General features: G+C 49.5%; 1 protein-coding gene across 1 annotated transcript; it reads left to right on the forward strand.

Annotated features, from left to right (window-relative positions):
- The first annotated feature begins 2,871 nt into the window (after positions 1-2,871).
- ELAC2 (elaC ribonuclease Z 2) lies at positions 2,872-16,382 on the forward strand. The gene is made up of 24 exons (XM_074555249.1): positions 2,872-3,168; positions 3,245-3,295; positions 3,363-3,433; positions 4,755-4,819; positions 5,366-5,423; positions 5,882-5,950; positions 6,423-6,572; positions 7,053-7,111; positions 7,876-7,934; positions 8,025-8,097; positions 8,874-8,986; positions 9,864-9,962; positions 10,148-10,286; positions 10,363-10,448; positions 11,401-11,510; positions 11,759-11,855; positions 11,966-12,104; positions 12,938-12,976; positions 13,109-13,218; positions 13,627-13,726; positions 13,796-13,916; positions 14,114-14,192; positions 14,818-14,962; positions 15,519-16,382. Exons 1-24 carry the CDS (start codon positions 2,906-2,908, stop codon positions 15,759-15,761), a joined length of 2,538 nt encoding a protein of 845 aa, XP_074411350.1. The 5' UTR covers positions 2,872-2,905; the 3' UTR covers positions 15,762-16,382.
- The last annotated feature ends 472 nt before the right edge of the window (positions 16,383-16,854 follow it).

Here is a 16,854-nt window from a genome sequence, read left to right on the forward strand (position 1 = left end):
GGCTTTACTGGATCATGTGAAACTGCACCTGTGAAATAGTTTAATGACTATGATAAATGATATGGTTGTTAAATGATAAATTGTATGATTGTTAAATGTGATAATTGTTTAGTAATTGCATATAATTATTGTTTAAATGTAACAAGAATAATGAGAAATTATGTTTGGGGGGTTTGATGAAATGACAAAATCTATGCTTGGATGAAATCAATGTATACAATAGAACAACAGAAGTTTAATAGTGAAAATGTAGTTATATAATGATAATGATAATGATAATGATATGTGAAAAATTATATACATATATATATATATATATATATATATATATATATATGTGATTATAATATAATGATAAGGGTATAAAAACGTGCTCTTCCTGAACCCATGTGGGAGTCAGCTTTGGGTCTGTACCCCTGACACCCAGAGCTCTTCAATAACAGCTCCTGCATAGAATCATTCCATGATTCAGTGTTTCTGAACAAATCCACCCCTGGGGCTGTGCAGAGCCAAACTCAGCAGGATTTCATGTGAATCCTTTGAGCTGCAATGCTGAGAAAGAGGGGGCCCTTTGTGAGACCCTCCTGCCATCCCACTCTACATTCCAAAATCTTTCAGCTAAGCACACATATCTGTGAGACTTTCTTGTCAAACTTTCATCATTCCCAACACCCTGTGCTTGGAACCAGCATCTTGTGGTTATTGCTTCGCCCTCAAGATCTGCTTTCCACTAATTTTGGTTTTTATCTTGACCAGACTGGTTATCTTTATGAGCCACTGACACACCAAACTCTCCATATTGTCCTGTGCTGTCTTTAACCTGTGTAAACCTGCTCTTCTAATAAACTCAGGCTCCAGGGGATGATGATAATCATGGAATACACAGAAAACAAAGGGAAGTACAGATATCACCTTGGGGAAACCCGAAGATAAGGATCCCCCTTGGTCTGTCAGTGGGGTCTGTGAGGATATTGCTTTTAAATCTCCTTTTAAATCTCCCCTGTGTCATGGCTGATGCTATCAGTGCAGCTGGATGTTTGTCCACAGGTCCTGAACAGGCTCCTGGAATGGGGGAGAGGGAAGAGACGAGAATCTTGACTCCATGTTTCAGAAGGCTGATTTATTATTTTATTATATATATTATATGAAAAGAAAATGATATATTAAAACTGTACTAAAAGAATAGAAGAAAGGATTTCATCAGAAGGCTAGAAAAAGAAAGGAATAGAATGATAATAAAATCTTGTGAGTGACCAGAGAGTCTGAGACAGCTGGACTGTGACTGACCATTAATTAGAAACAACCACATGAGACCAATCACAGATGCACCTGTTGCATTCCACAGCAGCAGATAACCATTGTTTACATTTCATTTCTGAGGCCTCTCAGCTTCTCAGGAGGAAAGATCCTAAAGAAAGGATTTTCCATAAAATATGTCTGTGACACCTGGTGAGAGAAATGGTTACTCACTTTTCGTAATTTTTGAAAAGTTTATTAAACCTTATCAAAAATACAACAGTGTTGTGGTGTGTTGCAATATCCTGTTTTACCTTCTCCCTTCCCCCTCGCCCCTCGCTGAGTGTGCCCTGTCAATCAGGCTAACATACCAGCAAGGCGTCGTGTGATAGGTGACCCTAGTACCTGGAGACCCTGCCCCTTCACCTGGTTGGTGACTCACCTGTCCCCTCCCCTTCCCCTGTCCTGAGCTTAAAATGTGAATGAGACCATGCGGCCTCTATTCTGTTATCAGCAGTAGCCCAGTGCAGACATATCTGTGCTCATGGAATAAACATCTGGCTACCTTCTAGCAGAATCCGCTCCCTTCTTTTCTTCACCATCGCCAGAAGCTCTCCCCTGAGGAGAACGGAGTCCTGTCTTGTGCCCCGCTGCACTCTGCCGCCAGCCAAGGTATCTTTGAGGTAAAACACCGCAGAGCTGCCTGTGGCCCAGCAGCGAAGGTCAGAACTGGCCTAGGCACCATCTAACTGGTTATATTGGGATACATATTCCAATACAACAGGAGACTGAATAGAGAGAACATTACAGCACCAGGAGCAGAAGATTTTTCCCACAATGTGCTCAACCACACAATTGAGGTTTTTTCTCTTTTTAACCCTTTAACCCCTCTCAAAGTTCTGTCCATCAATTCCTTCTTTGCTGTCCAGTCGTGGAGATCATTCCTTAAATTCTGATTAGAGGTCAGAGTCACCATAGTGACAATCTGACCCTCCCAAATGTCCCAACCCCAGCTGTCCCTTGATGACAATGCAAGGGGCTAAAACGTAACTATAAATCGATAAAACTTTTCTTAACCTATATTAATGATATTTGTCTATTATCGTATCATATACGTATTATTATACATGATATTTGTCTATTGTCAATCACAGCATTACTCATCTATCACACTGGGGAATTTAAAAAAAAAAAAAAACAACAATTAAATCTGTTTTCTAAAAAAACCCTTTTAAAAGTTCTCTCCCAAATTTGCCCTAAACCAAAACAAACACTCAGGAGTTCAGAGGGGTTCTGAGAGGCTCAACCCCCTGATGGAGGTCAGGGCTCCAGGGCTGTGTCCCCAGAGCCCCGGCAGGGACCGGACACGGAACGGACTGGACCGGACATAGAACTGGCAATGACCGGACACTGAACCGAACAGACCGGACACTGATCCACCCGGACCGGACACAAAACCGCCCGGAGCGGAATTCCCCGAACACCGACCGGCAGAGCCCAGTCACGTGTGAGCAGCCGGGCAGCCCAGCGGCGCCTCAGGGGCGAGGCTGCACCCGCAGTTCTCACTTCCCATTGGCCCACTAGCATGACGTAACGAAGGGAGGCGGTCCTCCGCGGGCATTTCTCTGCTCTCATTGGCCGCGGCCCGCCGGGCGGGGCGGGCACGCGGATGTGGGCGCTGGCGCGGGCGCTCGTGTGGCGGCGGCTGCGGGCGGGCCCCGGTCGCGCGGCCCGGGCCATGGCCGAGGGGCCATCGGCGGCGGGCGGGCCCCGGCGGCGCCCCAAGGACGTGCCCCGGCACGTGTGGGTCCGCGAGCGGCGGCGGAGCGCGGGCACCGGCCTGGCGGGGCCCAACACCGTGTACGTGCAGGTGGTGGCGGCCGGCAGCCGCGACGCGGGAGCCGCCGTGTACGTGTTCTCCGAGTTCAACCGGTGAGTGCGGGAATGGCGGCGGCAGCGGCGGTGATGGTCCCCTGCCCGGCCCGTTCTGACCGCGCTGTCCCCGCAGGTATCTATTCAACTGCGGCGAGGGCACGCAGCGCGCCATGCAGGAGCACAAGTAAGTGCGGGACACCGGGGGGACACCGGGGGCTCAGCGGGCCCCGCTCACCCCCTGTGCCCCGCAGGCTGAAGATCTCCCACCTGGACAGCATCTTCCTGAGCCGCGTGTCCTGGGCCAACGTCGGGGGGCTGCCCGGTGAGTGCGGCAGGACGCGGTCACTGCCGGGGCCCGTGCGGTTTGTTGGGTGTTCCAGGCGGCGCTGGGGACGGCGACATCTGAGGCTGGGCTGGGGCTCTGCGGCGGATTTGTTCCCGAAATCGCCTGAGCAGGAGGTGTTGGGCTGGGCTGGAGTTCTGTGCAGTTCAGACACGTGGTGGGACAGGCCCTGGTGAGCAGCATGCCTGGCTTCAGCTGCCCAAAATCTGAACAGAAGGTGCTGAGCCCCAGCCCTGTATGTGTGATACTGCAGATACGTGGTGAGACAGGTCCTGCATGTCCGGCATGCCTGGATTCAGCTCTCTGAAATCTCCTGAGCAGGAATTGGGCTGGGCAGGGCTTTGTGTGACACTGCAGAATCACAGAATGATGAGGTTGGAAGAGACCTCTAAGGTCATTGAGTCCAACCCAGCCCCAACACCTCAACTATAGCACCAAGTGCAATGTCCAGGCTTTTTTTAAACACATCCAGAGATGGTGATTCTACCACCTCCCTGGGAAGAGCATTCCAGTACTTTATTATTTTTTCAGTGAATTTTTTTTTTCCTAATATCCAAGCTATCCTTTCCCTGCCGTAGCTGGAGACTGTGTCCTCTGGTTCTGTCAGAGACCGACCCCACCTGTCCACAACCTCCCTTCAGGAAGGTGTAGAGAACAATAAGGGCACCTCTGAGCCTCCTCTTCTCCAGGCTAAACAGCCCCAGCTCTTTCAAACATTCAACACAGGGTTTGTGTTCCCAGCCCCTCACCAGCCTTGTTGCCTCCTCTGGATGTGCTCAAGCATCTCAACATCCTTCCCAAACTGAGGGGCCAGAACTGGACACAGCACTCAGTGCTCACTGCAGACACGTGGTGGGACAGGCCCTGCCTGTCCAGCACGCCTGGATTCAGCTGCCCAAAATCTCCTGAGCAGGAGGTGTTAGCAGTGTTGCCAGCAGGGGATCAAGCTGGTCTTAGTCCAAAGGAGCACACAAAAATTTGTGGGCACCATTTTGCTCAGTGCAGGATGAGGTTAGGATAGATGGCCGTGGATCTTGTCCATTAAAATTCTGGAAATCTCCAAGAAAAGGAGGAGATTAATGATCTGTTCTGATGCCTTGCTTGAGATTAATTTTATCAAGATGTGTATTTTCTTTATCTGTAGAGGCAAGTGACATGTTGAAACTGCCACAAAATTCAGATCCAGGTGCAGTTCTGGCCTTTGTGGAGAGGCCAAGCACTCCTGAACAGAGAGGGCTCTTTTGGAATCTGCCAGTGCTCACTGGAGCTGTGATACAGCTGTTTCTCTGCTTGCTCTTAGGGATGATCCTCACCCTGAAGGCCATAGGGCTCCAGAGGTGTGTGTTCCTGGGGCCACCAAAGCTGGTGAGTATGGCAAGGTGCACAAGGCAGAGCAAACCCTCAAAGGGTTAAAGCTGACGCTGGAACTTGGAGAGCTGGTGGCAAAGGGAATCTCTGTGCAGGTGTGAAATGCTGCTCTGAATTTGTGTCAGCACAAAGGGCTGGCTTAGAAATCCAAATCTCAGAAATCTCCTGCACCTGTGTTGTAGTCTCATATCCTCATAAAGCAGCTTTGGGGAGAGAGGAGGATCTTTGTTGCCTTGCCTGCTCCCTCTCCATTTTACAGTAATAGGAGCTCAGTCTCTGCTCTCCTGTTTGATGTGGTCCTTGCCAGCCTAATGCCGTGTCTGGACCAGAAATTTGCAATCCTCAGCGTTGTTGTAGTGGTTTTATTTCCTTGCAGTTTCTGCTGACTAATTTCATGGCTGGAGGGGGTGGGGACAGTGGCTCTTTGCCTTTCTGAAGGCACAGTGCCTGCCCTGAGCTGCTCAGCTTGGTCTGGCTGGCTCTTTGGGGTGTTTGGCATGGCACTGCTCCTGTCCTCCTGACAGCCTTTCTCCTTTTTTCCAGCAAAACTACTTGAAAGCCATTCGCCTCTTCCCTGGGCCCCTCAAAAGGATGGATTTAGGTAGGTCAGGGATGTGGAGCTGAGGAATTTGGAACTTTGTTTCCTCTCTAGCCAAGGTCTCATTGCCGAGCAGCAGCCTCAGCCTCTGGTTTGGATCCACTCTGAGGATGTTTTAAACATTTCTTTTGCTCTGATACACTGTTAAACCCCTCACAACAGTGTTTCCAGCTCTGTTTCTGCTCAGGTTGGCTGATTCAGACATCATTTCGTTTTAAAACACTGAAGGCAGTTTGCTTCTAGAGTCTGCCAGTGAATTTGCTCATCATGGCACCATGAGGATGATGGGCTTTTAAAACTTTAATTGTTCATTGGAGTGTTCAGTTGGGCAGAGAAAGGGAAGGGGAGCGCTCAGCAGGTTGTGTTAAAGAAAGACAAAGACACTTTTCTGATTTATATCCTTGAAGAGTGTGAATATCTGCTTATGCACTTGTTAATGGTGGGTTTTGATCTCTTCCCAGCTGTGCAGTTGCACACAGAGCCTGAGTACAAGGATGAGACAATGACTGTCTGCCAGATCCCTCTGACAGGTGAGCCCTGCTGCTGCAGGGAGACAGGGGAGGCACAATGAAGGTTAAGGAGCAGCTTCTGAGTAAGCAGAGGTTCATTAATTTGCTTTTCTCAGGAGAAGCATCTCATTTAAATAGCAAGACCTGCTGAGTCAGGCTTGTTCCTTTAGGTGTGGGTGGATGCAATGACCTGTGCAACATCCCTGGGTTTGGCTTTCTCAGCCAGCTGCATTCTTTCTGCTGCAAAATGTGGTACTGAGGGTGCAGCACAGACTTGACAGAGTTTGGCAGTTTGGGGAGAAGGACTTGGTGAGGGATGGCTCCTGAAATAAGTGACTGCAGAATGCAAGTGCAAGCTGGACTGGGAGAGAAGCTCTGTATTCTGGTGCAGTTTAAACCTGACTGCTGTGGAGGAGGGAATGCTGCTCATGATTTTCTTTTTTGTTACTGTGGATTGAGTGATGTTTGTCTGCTTTTGTTGGATTTGGGACAGCAAAACCACTGGCTGCTGGAAGTTCACCCCCTCGGAGTCCTGGAGCATCTCCCCAAGGTAGAAACAGCCCTAAAGGGGACACAGGGCCTGGATCCCCGAGAGCTGCACAGCAAAGCTTGGAGGAAGGAAAAGAGAGCCCAAAGAAAGCAGGTGAAACACATGGAATGGCCTTTTTAACTTGAATGAGATGATTCCAAGGGATAGGAATTTGTTCTCTGAGCCATTTGCTGTCTGAATGTGAGGTTGGTAGAGAAGCTCAGCTGGAAGGTTCCATGGAGCAGAAATTGTTCTTTGGAAGTTATAGAGAACTTAAAAGACCTAGAAATTGGACATGATTGCTGCTTGGGTGTGATTAGTCCCTGTGGTAGTTTGCTTCTGGCTGGGGTAGGTGCTCCAACCTTTGTAATTTAATTACAGGTGGATGCTGGGCTGATTTTCAGTCTTGGGTTTTAGTTTGGCTTCCTGTATTTGAACCCATTGCCTCTCTGGCCTTGGGTGTTCATAAGATTTTGCTACTGGGCTCCAGGTTAAGTGGATAATGTTCCTGTTAATGCTTTAGCAAATTTTGGTATGTTTTGGTTCTAAGAAAAGCAAGTGATGATTTTTTTGTGATTTTGCTTTGTTTTACAGGTGATGAGCAGAAATGTGCAAGGAAGCATCCTGAGCTGGTGACAGCTTTTCTTTGCAAAGTGAGTTTGGGCACAGGGTCTCTAAACCAACACAACAGATAAGAGAATAAAACAGGGTATTTCAGGGGGAAGGGACATACAGTGATCATCTATAACCACAGGATGAGTTGAGTTGGAAGAGACCTTAAAGATAATCTCATTCCATGTCCCTGTGGGCAGGGACACCTTCCATTAGATCAGGTTGCTCTAAGCCCAATCCAGCCAGGGTTGAACCATCTAGTCCAGCTGCCTGCTATTTCAGGCTGCCCAAAATTTAAAACATATTATTAAGGGCATTATTCAACCATCTCTTAAACACAGGCTTGGGGCATTGACCACCCTCTATAGGGAAATGTTTCCTAATGCCGTTTACTGCAGGATTTAAATGGAGACAGTGTTTTCAAGTAGGGCTTTGAAGCTCTAATAGGTTTCTGCTTTTCAAGTGTCAGAGTTGCTGTAGCATGAGTAGGAATGTGTAAACCTGGAGGTGTTTTTCAGAATCCAGCAGTGGTTTTGTGTGTACAGGCTCCATTCTTGTTTAACCCTCAGAGGAGGGCAGGCTGTTGTGCTTACTTGGCTAGAGAGGGGAGCAAGAGGCAGCAGCATGATCCTGGAAAGCAGAGAGCCCAGAAAAGCCTTTTTGGGGTAAATTGGAGCAGTGGCTGTGGAACTGAAAAAGGACAAAACATTCCCTTGATTTGTGGAGAAGCTTTTAAGCTGGCAGTACATGACCCTGTTTCATGGCCCTCTTAATTTGGGTGATAATTGTGTTTGACTCTCTGCAGGTTCACCCAAGGAAAGGGAAATTCCTTGCAGCTAAAGCCCAGGAGCTGGGCCTGCCAGTGTGAGTATGAGAGCCCAGCCTGGGCCAAGGGGCAGCAGGAGCAGGCACGGGGGTGCTGGCAGCTAAATATTTCTGTGGCCTTGTTCTCAGGGGCACTCCAGCCATCCTTCCCATCATTACAGCTCTCAAAAATGGGGAGAGCATCACTTATGAAGGCAAAGAGGTAAGATGTGTCTGTGTTTCTGTTGTGGCTCTGCCACTCTCCCTCCTTCATTGGGCTCCCAGGGTGACAATTTTTGTGCAGAATGCTTTACCTGCCAGGACATCCAGGTTGTTGCTGACTGTGGCATGGCTGGGGCTGTTGGGGTGCTGATCAGGGAATGAACTCCTGTGTAGGTGTGGCTGGGTGTTTGCTGTTTGGCAGAGCTGCTTCATCTCCCCTCTCCAAAGCTGCTGCAGGTCTAGGAGTGAGCTGGTGGAGTTAATCCCTGCATTGTTTAAATCTGGGGGTTAAATGCCTGTGCAGCCATCACTGACACCAAAATAAACTCAGTAGTTCTGGGGTACAGGCTCTGCATCTCACACTGGAGTGAGAGGCAGAGCCCGTTCTGGCCATGCCCAGGTGATCTGCAAGTGAAGATCCTGACCTGGGAGACAGGATCAGCACATCTTTGTGTCACAAGAATTTTATAAAGCCTTTTTGTCCTTACACATGCTTTTGCTACCATCTGAATCTGTCATGGGAACCTCAAAACTGCTGAAATTCTCCTTGGTTAGGTTGTGGTTTCTGTGAGGCCAGGGTTGGGATTTGCTGTTACACACATTGGATTTTGCTGTGAAATGAGAGCAGAAGGGGCCCCAGAGCTGCCCTGGCTGGGTGCACTGAGCTCTGGGAGTGGCTGCTGGGCTCTGTGTGACTGAAGGAGTCGGACACAGAGGTGCAGGCAGGGCTGTGTGTGGAGGCTGGCTGTGCTGTGACCACTGTGTATCTGCCTGCAGCTCTTTCCTGAGGAGCTGTGCACCCCCACTGACCCTGGCCCAGTGTTCCTCGTGCTGGAGTGTCCCCACGAGGGCTTTGTGGATGCTGTCTGTGAAAATGAGACCTTCCAAAGGTAGGGCTGGGGCACTGCAGGGCCTGCCTGGGGAAGGACCTGGGCTGAGATTTGGTTTTGTTCTTGTACTAGCCCAGGTGTGCTGTTTCTCATGGCTGATGTCTGAGCTCTTTGGCACTGTTAACGAGCTTCAGATATAAGAAAGGATTTTGTGGGTATATTTTGGGGCTTTTAGGAAAGGCAGAACCTGTGGGTTCTGTGACTGCCATGGGCCTGTTTTCCCCAGGGACCTCCAGAGCAGGAATGTGCCCTGGTGTCTGCCTGGGGAGCAGTGGAGGCTGCTGGAAGCCTGGACTGCACTTAACTCTGTAGGGCTTCTGCAGAAGCATTTGGGCTCCTGGAGGCTCTGCAGATGTTGATGGAGGAGAGGAACTGCCCTGTGGGGGACAGTGGAGATGTCGGCAAATGGTCTGAGCCTTGTGGCTTGGGTGCAGTGCTGGAGCTCCATGCTCTGAAAATAAATCCCTGCCCTGCCTGCCTCAGGGGGCATCTCTGGCAGCACCAAAGGGGGAGAGGGGAGGGATGCCAAGGACTTGCACTGGAGCACAGATGGATGTCACTATAGAACGGGAAAGAACACAAGCACACACTGCTGTTCTCAAGGTGAAGAAAAAAGGGGAGTTTATTTTCTGACTCCAACATTTATAGTTTTCCAAAAGTGACCATGGATTGGAGGGTGACAGTGCCACCTCTCCAATGACACTGGACAAACCAACAGTCCATCAACTCTCTCCTCCTCCATAAAGGAATGCAAAACAATGAGTTATTTACTAAAAGTGTGTGAGAAAGTTTGCTACAAGAATGCCAACATCAGAAGGGTTAGGAAATCTTAATAAATCAGAGTGCCAGATGTTCTTTGTGCTTGCATGTGTCCCAGGTACCAGGAGGGAGCTGCTGAGCACCAGGTGGCCTTGGTTATCCACATGACCCCCGAGGCAGTGCTGCGAGACAGCCGCTACCAGCAGTGGATGCACAGGTACGTGTGCTGTGCTCTGGGCTCTGTCTCTGTGGGCAGCAGCCTGTTTTGCTGGCTCACATCTTGTTCCAAAGTAAAGAGCTCCAAAAAGAGGGCTCTGCTGGCTCAGGTGAGGTTTTTAGCTCAGGTATGCACATATACCCAGTTCTAATGTGAAGCTGTTGGGCGTTGTTGTCCTCTGGCAGATTTGGGCCTGGCACTCAGCACTTGGTGCTCAATGAAAACTCCTCTGCTGTGCACAACCCACGCAGCTACAAGATCCAGACTCAGCTGAACCTCATCCACCCTGAGATCTTCCCTCTGCTCACCACCTACCAGAGCAAGGTAATCCTGACCCACCTTGCCCCTGTGCCTGCTGCCCTCAGCAAGGGCTGTGTCTCATTTCACCCTCCTCCTGCAGGAAGCAGAGGCTGTGTGCCCTGTGCCCATCGTGAGAGGGGAGTGCCTCCTGAAATACCACCTCAGGCCACAGCAGGAGTGGCAAAGGTCAGTGGGAGCCTTTTTCTTCCCAGGTTTTGGGTGTTTGCTGAAGCAGCTTTTTGGTGAGGGAGGGCACTGTGTCAGGATCCCCTGCAGATCCTTTCTGGTGCCTGTGCTGAGGGAACTTTTGAGGGCTGTGTCCCTGCCCCTGAAAGTCTCAGACAAGGTGTAGCACATGGAAGAGGGAACCACTGAGAACAACACCTGGCCAGTTTTTGGGAGTGTTGTTTCTGTCCCTTGCTCCTGTAGCCTTGTGGTCCTCTGTCCTTTGCTTTGACTCATGCTGGGACCCAGCTGTGGCAGAACAGATGAGGGCAGGGAGAGAGTTTTTGGGGAGTCTTACCTTCTGAAGACCTGGAAGGCCTGACATTAGAGCTGAAAGCTCTAAAACAGTTACTAGCATTGCTCCTGGGTGGGCAAATGGGTGAGAACCTTAAGGGCCAGGGACCACAGGGGGCAAGGGGATTTCAGCTACCATGGCTCAGATTTCTGTCCTTGCTGGGCACAACAGGAAGATACAGGTGCCAAGAAGAGTTTAAGCTTCTCTGTTGAGGTAACTGAAGACCTGTAGACATGCTCTGAAGCAGACCCAGGTCACAGGTTTCTTACACTTTTCATCAGTGCCTGGATCCCTTTAGGTGTCTGCTCCTCTTGCAGGACTTTCTGTGCTGCCTTGCAGTGCCCTCTAGTGCCTGGCAGCTCTGGATGGGATGAAGTGCTATTGCAGGAGCTTCTCCACTTGGTGGAATGATCATTTCTGTGCCTGGCTCAGCCCAACCTGGCCTTTTTTGGCACATACCACAGTTGTGGATGTGTCTTCTCCAACCCCTCAAAATGGAAAGAGCGTTTGTCCCTTTGTTGTAGGGCTGTTTTGTCACAGGAGTTTGGCACTTTGCTCTGAAAAGGGCTGTTTCAGCTCCTGCCTTGCCCCATGCTGATGGGTGTTCTGTTGTTGCAGAGATGCTGTGACTGTCTGTGATCCTGAGGAGTTTGTCAGCGAGGCCTTGGATCTCCCTGACTTCCAGACCCGTGTGAAGGAGTGCAAGGAGAGCCTGTCTGCTGTACCAGGTACAGATAAGGATCAGCGTAGTGGGAAATAGGAGCTCTTGGTGGCTCACTGCTTCAGAGCCCAGATGAAGCTGTGAAGTGGTGGGGGTTGTTCTGCCTTCCCTTGTAAACCTCCTGCTGAGGGGGCAGAAATGCCTGTGCTGGCCATGTTGGCTCTGGAGTTACTGTGCTGGTGAATTAGATGGTGTCTGACTGGGCAACATGTGGACAACATTTGCCTCCAAATCCTTGTTGTCTGTTTTCTCTAGGAAATGTGGGTGCTTATCCTGAGATTGTGTTCTTGGGAACAGGATCTGCAATCCCAATGAAAATCCGCAATGTCAGTTCCACACTGCTGAACACCAGGTGAACGCCAGGGCTCTGATCTCTACCTTCCAGCCCCAAAATCCCCCTCCCTGCCTGGCCCTGCTCAGAGCTCTGGGTGGCTTCTGAATGTCTCTGTCACCTCTCACCAGTGCTACCAGGTCCCTGCTCCTGGACTGTGGAGAAGGAACTTTTGGCCAGCTCTGCCGCCACTATGGAGAGCAAGTGGACCAAGTGCTGTGTAACCTCGTGGCTGTGTTTGTGTCCCACATGCACACAGATCATCACTCTGTGAGTTCAGGGCTGGGAAGGGGCTTGTACACCTCTGCTCTGAACCTTGGGTTCAGGGCTACCTGGGTAGCTCCAGCTGAGCAATGTGGGCTGCCCTGTATGGGAATGAATCACACGAATTCCATTTTCTTCATGGTGGAAAAAGCCCATTCTTTATTATTAAGGAGGAGTTTTATTATTATTTATATTTATATTATTTATAGGATGTTTGCTATTTATAGATATTTATATTTATTATTTATTATTTTATTAGTTATGTATTTATTTATATCTATGGTTATTAAAGTTATTTAAATAATTGTTATTATGGAGTTATGTATACAACTCCATTTTATACAGTTTTACAGACCTCAGGTGTGACTCCTCTTGGTTAGTAGTTTCCTTGCCAATTACATTTATTGGTTGGCAACAAGTTGTTATTCTGTATTGAATGGTCACTCAAACCCCTGGTGTATATGTGCAGGGAAGCTGTGAAATATAGCTTTCGTTTTTTTTATCTAATGGTGGAGAAACAGTTGATGCAGGTGCAAGTTGTTTTTTTACCCAGGAAAATGGCTCACAATAGGATTGCATTCACATGGGAACTTGCAAAATTCTAGCTTTGACAAGGCCAGCCACTGATTCCAGGAGAGCAGGCTTGATTTTATGAAGCCTTTCTCTATGGTTTTTCTACCTTACTGCCACAGCCCTGCTCTGCATTCCTCTCTGCATTCATTCCCCAGGCACTGCTGAATCTGTGTTTCTAATCCCTCTCCCTTCTTGTTTATTCTGACTCTGGGCTTGCTGAGCTGTTGCCTCTGACTCCCTTGCTGTGTCCTGTGTTCCCTTTGCAGGGGCTGGTGAATATCCTGATGGAGCGGCGGAGAGCTTTTGTGAGTACTTTCTATGCTCCTGAATGTGGCTTGGGTGAGGTGGAGAGGAGCACCAGCCTTTCCCTAGCATTCCTCCTCTCTGATTTGGTGTACACCTAGCACTGATTTTTTTCCCCACCTTTGGTTTTTCAGGCAGCCCTGGGTCAGGATTTCAGCCCTCTGTTTCTGGTAGCACCTGAGCAGATCATGCCTTGGCTGAATGAGTACCACAACCACTGTGAGGAGATCCTTGGAGACATCAAGTGAGTGTTCTGTGTGGAGAAATGTCCTTGGTCTGTATTCAAGGCAAACTCATCCATTCCCCCAGCCCTTTGTTGGAGGTGGCTCTGACTCCTTCCACTGCCTGTAGAACAAGGATTTGCAGTCTGCAGAGGGCAGGGTGGGTGTACTCAGCTGTGCTGCTCAAATAGAGGTTTATGTGCAAGCCTCCCTTTGCTGTAGGAAAAGGAAGTTGGGCAAGAAGAAGAGTATTTGGTAATGGGATAGAAGTGATTGGGTGAGTTGCTGGGGCACCAATGAAAGCAGGAATTTATAAAGGTCACCAAGGCACTGAACTGAGACAGAGAAACAGGAGAAATTAGCTGCTTGAAGAGAAGATCAGGTTTTATTTTGTACCTGTCCTTAATTATCTCTTCTTCCCTCCCTCCCAGAATGATTCCTTCTCAGTGTCTTGTGAAAGGCTGTGAGAACATCAGACCCAAAGCCAAGGAGTTTGTGAGCTCTCTGCTAGAGAGCTACGACCTGGCTGAGGTGAGTTCCTGAGCTGGGGGCTCTGTGGCTGGAGGGGACCTGGAGTCTAACACTTGTATCCTTGTTCAGTTTCAGACCTGTGAAGTCCAACACTGTAAAAATGCCTTTGCATGTTCAGTGATCCACAAGTCTGGCTGGAAAGTAGTTTATTCTGGTGACACAATGCCCTGCATGGCCTTAGTGCAAATGGGTAGGTAACAAAACCCTCTGCTTGCAGAATCTCTTGGAGAAAGTTCTCCATCTGTCAGTATCCAAAGTGGGCATCCCCAAACCTTTGGTGCTGTGTCTCCCACACAGTGAGGGGCTGAGGAGGGACAGGAGGGCTCCTGTGGGCAGTTGGGCAGGTCAGTTTTCATCTGAGGATTGAATTTGTGATTGTTTGCACAGGTAAAAATGCCAACCTGCTGATCCACGAAGCCACGCTGGAAGATGGCATGGAAAAGGAAGCTATAGAGAAGACCCACAGGTGGGGTGTGTTCTGCTGTCTGTCCCTGCTAGGAAGGGAAAGGTGCACAGCTGGGTGTGGTGTTTGGAGCTGGTGGTGAAGGGCCCAAGTCCTGTCAAAGGTTCTGGTCTGTGTAGAATTCCTCTACAATAAAGATGGGGTGTTGGTCATTGCAGCAGCTCTGAGACCACCACAGCTCCTCTCAACATCCCCAAAAGAAATGGGGAAAGCTTTCAAGCAGACATTGGTAACTCTACAAATAGAGCAGCTCGAGGGAAAGACCTTCTGCATGGGTACAACCTGGGTAGAAGAATTGTTTTACCCTCACAGCTCACTGAGAGCCCTGCAGCCAGGGATTCCATGTGCTGCCCAGGCAAATGTGGCAGCAGCTGCTCAGCATTCCCTGCCAGGCACAGCTGAGCCTATTGGCACCCCTGGGACAGGTGCCTGTCCACAGGTTGTGGAGCTCTTAAATGCAAGGCTGCAACAATTACAGCTGCATTCCTGCACTCAGGGTTGTGTGGAAGTCAGAGTTTCCACCAGTGCAGGCTGCCCGAGGGAGAGGGGCCTGTGCCCATGAGGTCACTTGGTGTGGTGTGACCATGGGTGCCAACCTGGCTGTGACCAGGGCGTGTTCCTTTTGCAGCACAACCTCCCAGGCCATCCAGATTGGCATGAAGATGAATGCAGAGTTCATCATGCTCAATCACTTCAGCCAGAGGTACGCCAAGATCCCGCTCTTCAGCGAGGACTTCAGCGACAGGGTCGGCATTGCCTTTGACCACATGAGGGTGAGTTGGGAGCTTGGGGCCAGGCCTGGGGATGGTGTCAGTGTTAATTTGGGATGGCTCCTCATTAATTAAATGCTCATCTTGTATCAGTATTCCATCTCCTCAACAGCAGTGTCTGAAACAGCTCCTTTAACTGCTGGCAGCAAATACTGTGTGTCACCCTTTCCCCATGCTGCTGTGAGACAGGTGCTGATGGCCCTCAAATCCAATTCTTGGGTACTTGCCTCATGCCACTTTAAGTCTGTGCTTGCTATTCCCAGCCAAAAACCCTAATTTTGCTTCCTTTCCCATCCCAACTCATCAGCTGCTCCAATGGCTTTCTGTAGCAGACAGAAGCTGGCTAAATGCACTCGTGGCAGGGAGGGCAGCTCACTCTCAGTCAGAATTTGTACTGGGCCACAGCATTTCTGTGAAGCAAAGATCAATAACTCGCTGAGGTCAGGGCTGCTGGGTGCTGGAAGGGGCAGTGCCCTGCTGCCTGCACAGGCCAAAGGCAAGGGGGAGTGAGGAAATCAAACTGCAGTTGTCACACAGGAGCTGTGTGTTTATGTTTCAGGTTCGTTTTGGTGACTTCCCAGCCATCCCAAAGCTGATCCCACCCCTGAAGGCTTTGTTTGCAGATGACATCGTGGAGATGGAGGAGAGGAAGGAGAAGAGGGAGATGAGGCTGCTGAAGGAGACTGCCCTGGTCCTGGACAAACTCACCAGGGGGGACAGCACAGAAGCAGCATGCCAGAAAAGAAAACAAGCCAAGAACCATCAGGAATTGCCAGACAAGAAGCTTAAAACAGCCAACTGAGAGGGACAAGGCTGGGAGTGCTCTGCTCTGAGAGAGAAGCCTGGCTCTGCACAGGCCTGGGCACTGCATGGTGCTGCCAGCACCACAGGACAGGGGCTGGCCTGGGCATCTGGGTCTGCTTGCTCATCATGGATGTCCCTGGGCTGCAGCTCCAGGGGCTGTCAGCAGCACTGGTCCTTGTGGAGACAGGATCTGCCCACATAGCTCCTTCTGGGGGCTCACCAGTCTGTGGGGCAATTCTTCTTTTAACCAAAAATTCTCTGAACTGTTTTAATTTTGGGGTTTATGCTATGAGGTATTGATAATGTAACAGCAGCAGGTGTGACCTTTGCAAGAGATCAGGTGTGAGAGGCCCTGGAGGGGCTGTGGGTTTGGCAGAAGGTGAGCATGTCTCAGCTGGGTATGCCCCCCTTCACTATCAGAACCCAGGTGATAAGAGGAAAATTAACAGTAAAATGGGACCCAATTGTAGGCGTTTAGGTTAAATTAGGGCTGAGAATACATCTGTACATTGGTGTTCCCATTTTATTTTGGTTTTCTCTGCTGGTTTTTTATTCAAAAGATCAGTTTTCCAAACCCTTTATTTAGAATCTGAATAAACCACTCGCCAACCTCCAGAAAGCTGTGTTGTGTATGGATCACTAATAAGGAGACAAATACCTGGATTTCTCTGGCAAAGGACCTTGGTTTGGCTGGCTTTGGGGTAAAGACCAAGATCTTGCTCATCAGATCTGGATCATGTTGGAGCCTCATGGCTGTGAGTGTCCTTGGGCAGGTTCTGCCTCTGGATGCAGGGGACAGGAAAGTGGCACAGCAGGCAGAGAGAGGGGAGGTCTGTGGTTTAGAGGAGTTTTTCTGAGGCTTTTTGTGGGTCAGCCTTGCTCCTTCCCTTGCCAATGCCTGTGTTTGGGAGTAGGAGGGGAGTTCTGTGCTGTTCCAATAAAGGAGTTCATTTTTGGAGGCAACTTTTAGATACCCAGGCCTTACTCAGGAGATGATGCTTGCACACAAGTCTTAAGACTTCATTTTGAGTTTATGGAAATTAAGGTGCAAACTATCAGCAAATCTTTTGTTGATGAGCAATGCTTTAGTG

The sequence above is a fragment of the Zonotrichia albicollis genome, chromosome 19 (genome assembly GCF_047830755.1).
Source record: "Zonotrichia albicollis isolate bZonAlb1 chromosome 19, bZonAlb1.hap1, whole genome shotgun sequence".
Classification (NCBI taxonomy): Eukaryota; Metazoa; Chordata; class Aves; order Passeriformes; family Passerellidae; genus Zonotrichia; species Zonotrichia albicollis.

Excerpts from the sequence above, each read along its gene's own strand:
- ELAC2 (XM_074555249.1), top strand. The coding sequence starts at position 2,906 with ATGTGGGCGCTGGCGCGGGCGCTCGTGTGGCGGCGGCTGCGGGCGGGC. Across the intron at positions 7,935-8,024 it reads CAGGAGCTGGGCCTGCCAGT|GGGCACTCCAGCCATCCTTC; the intron begins GTGAGTATGAGA and ends CCTTGTTCTCAG. Across the intron at positions 13,917-14,113 it reads CATGGCCTTAGTGCAAATGG|GTAAAAATGCCAACCTGCTG; the intron begins GTAGGTAACAAA and ends TTGTTTGCACAG.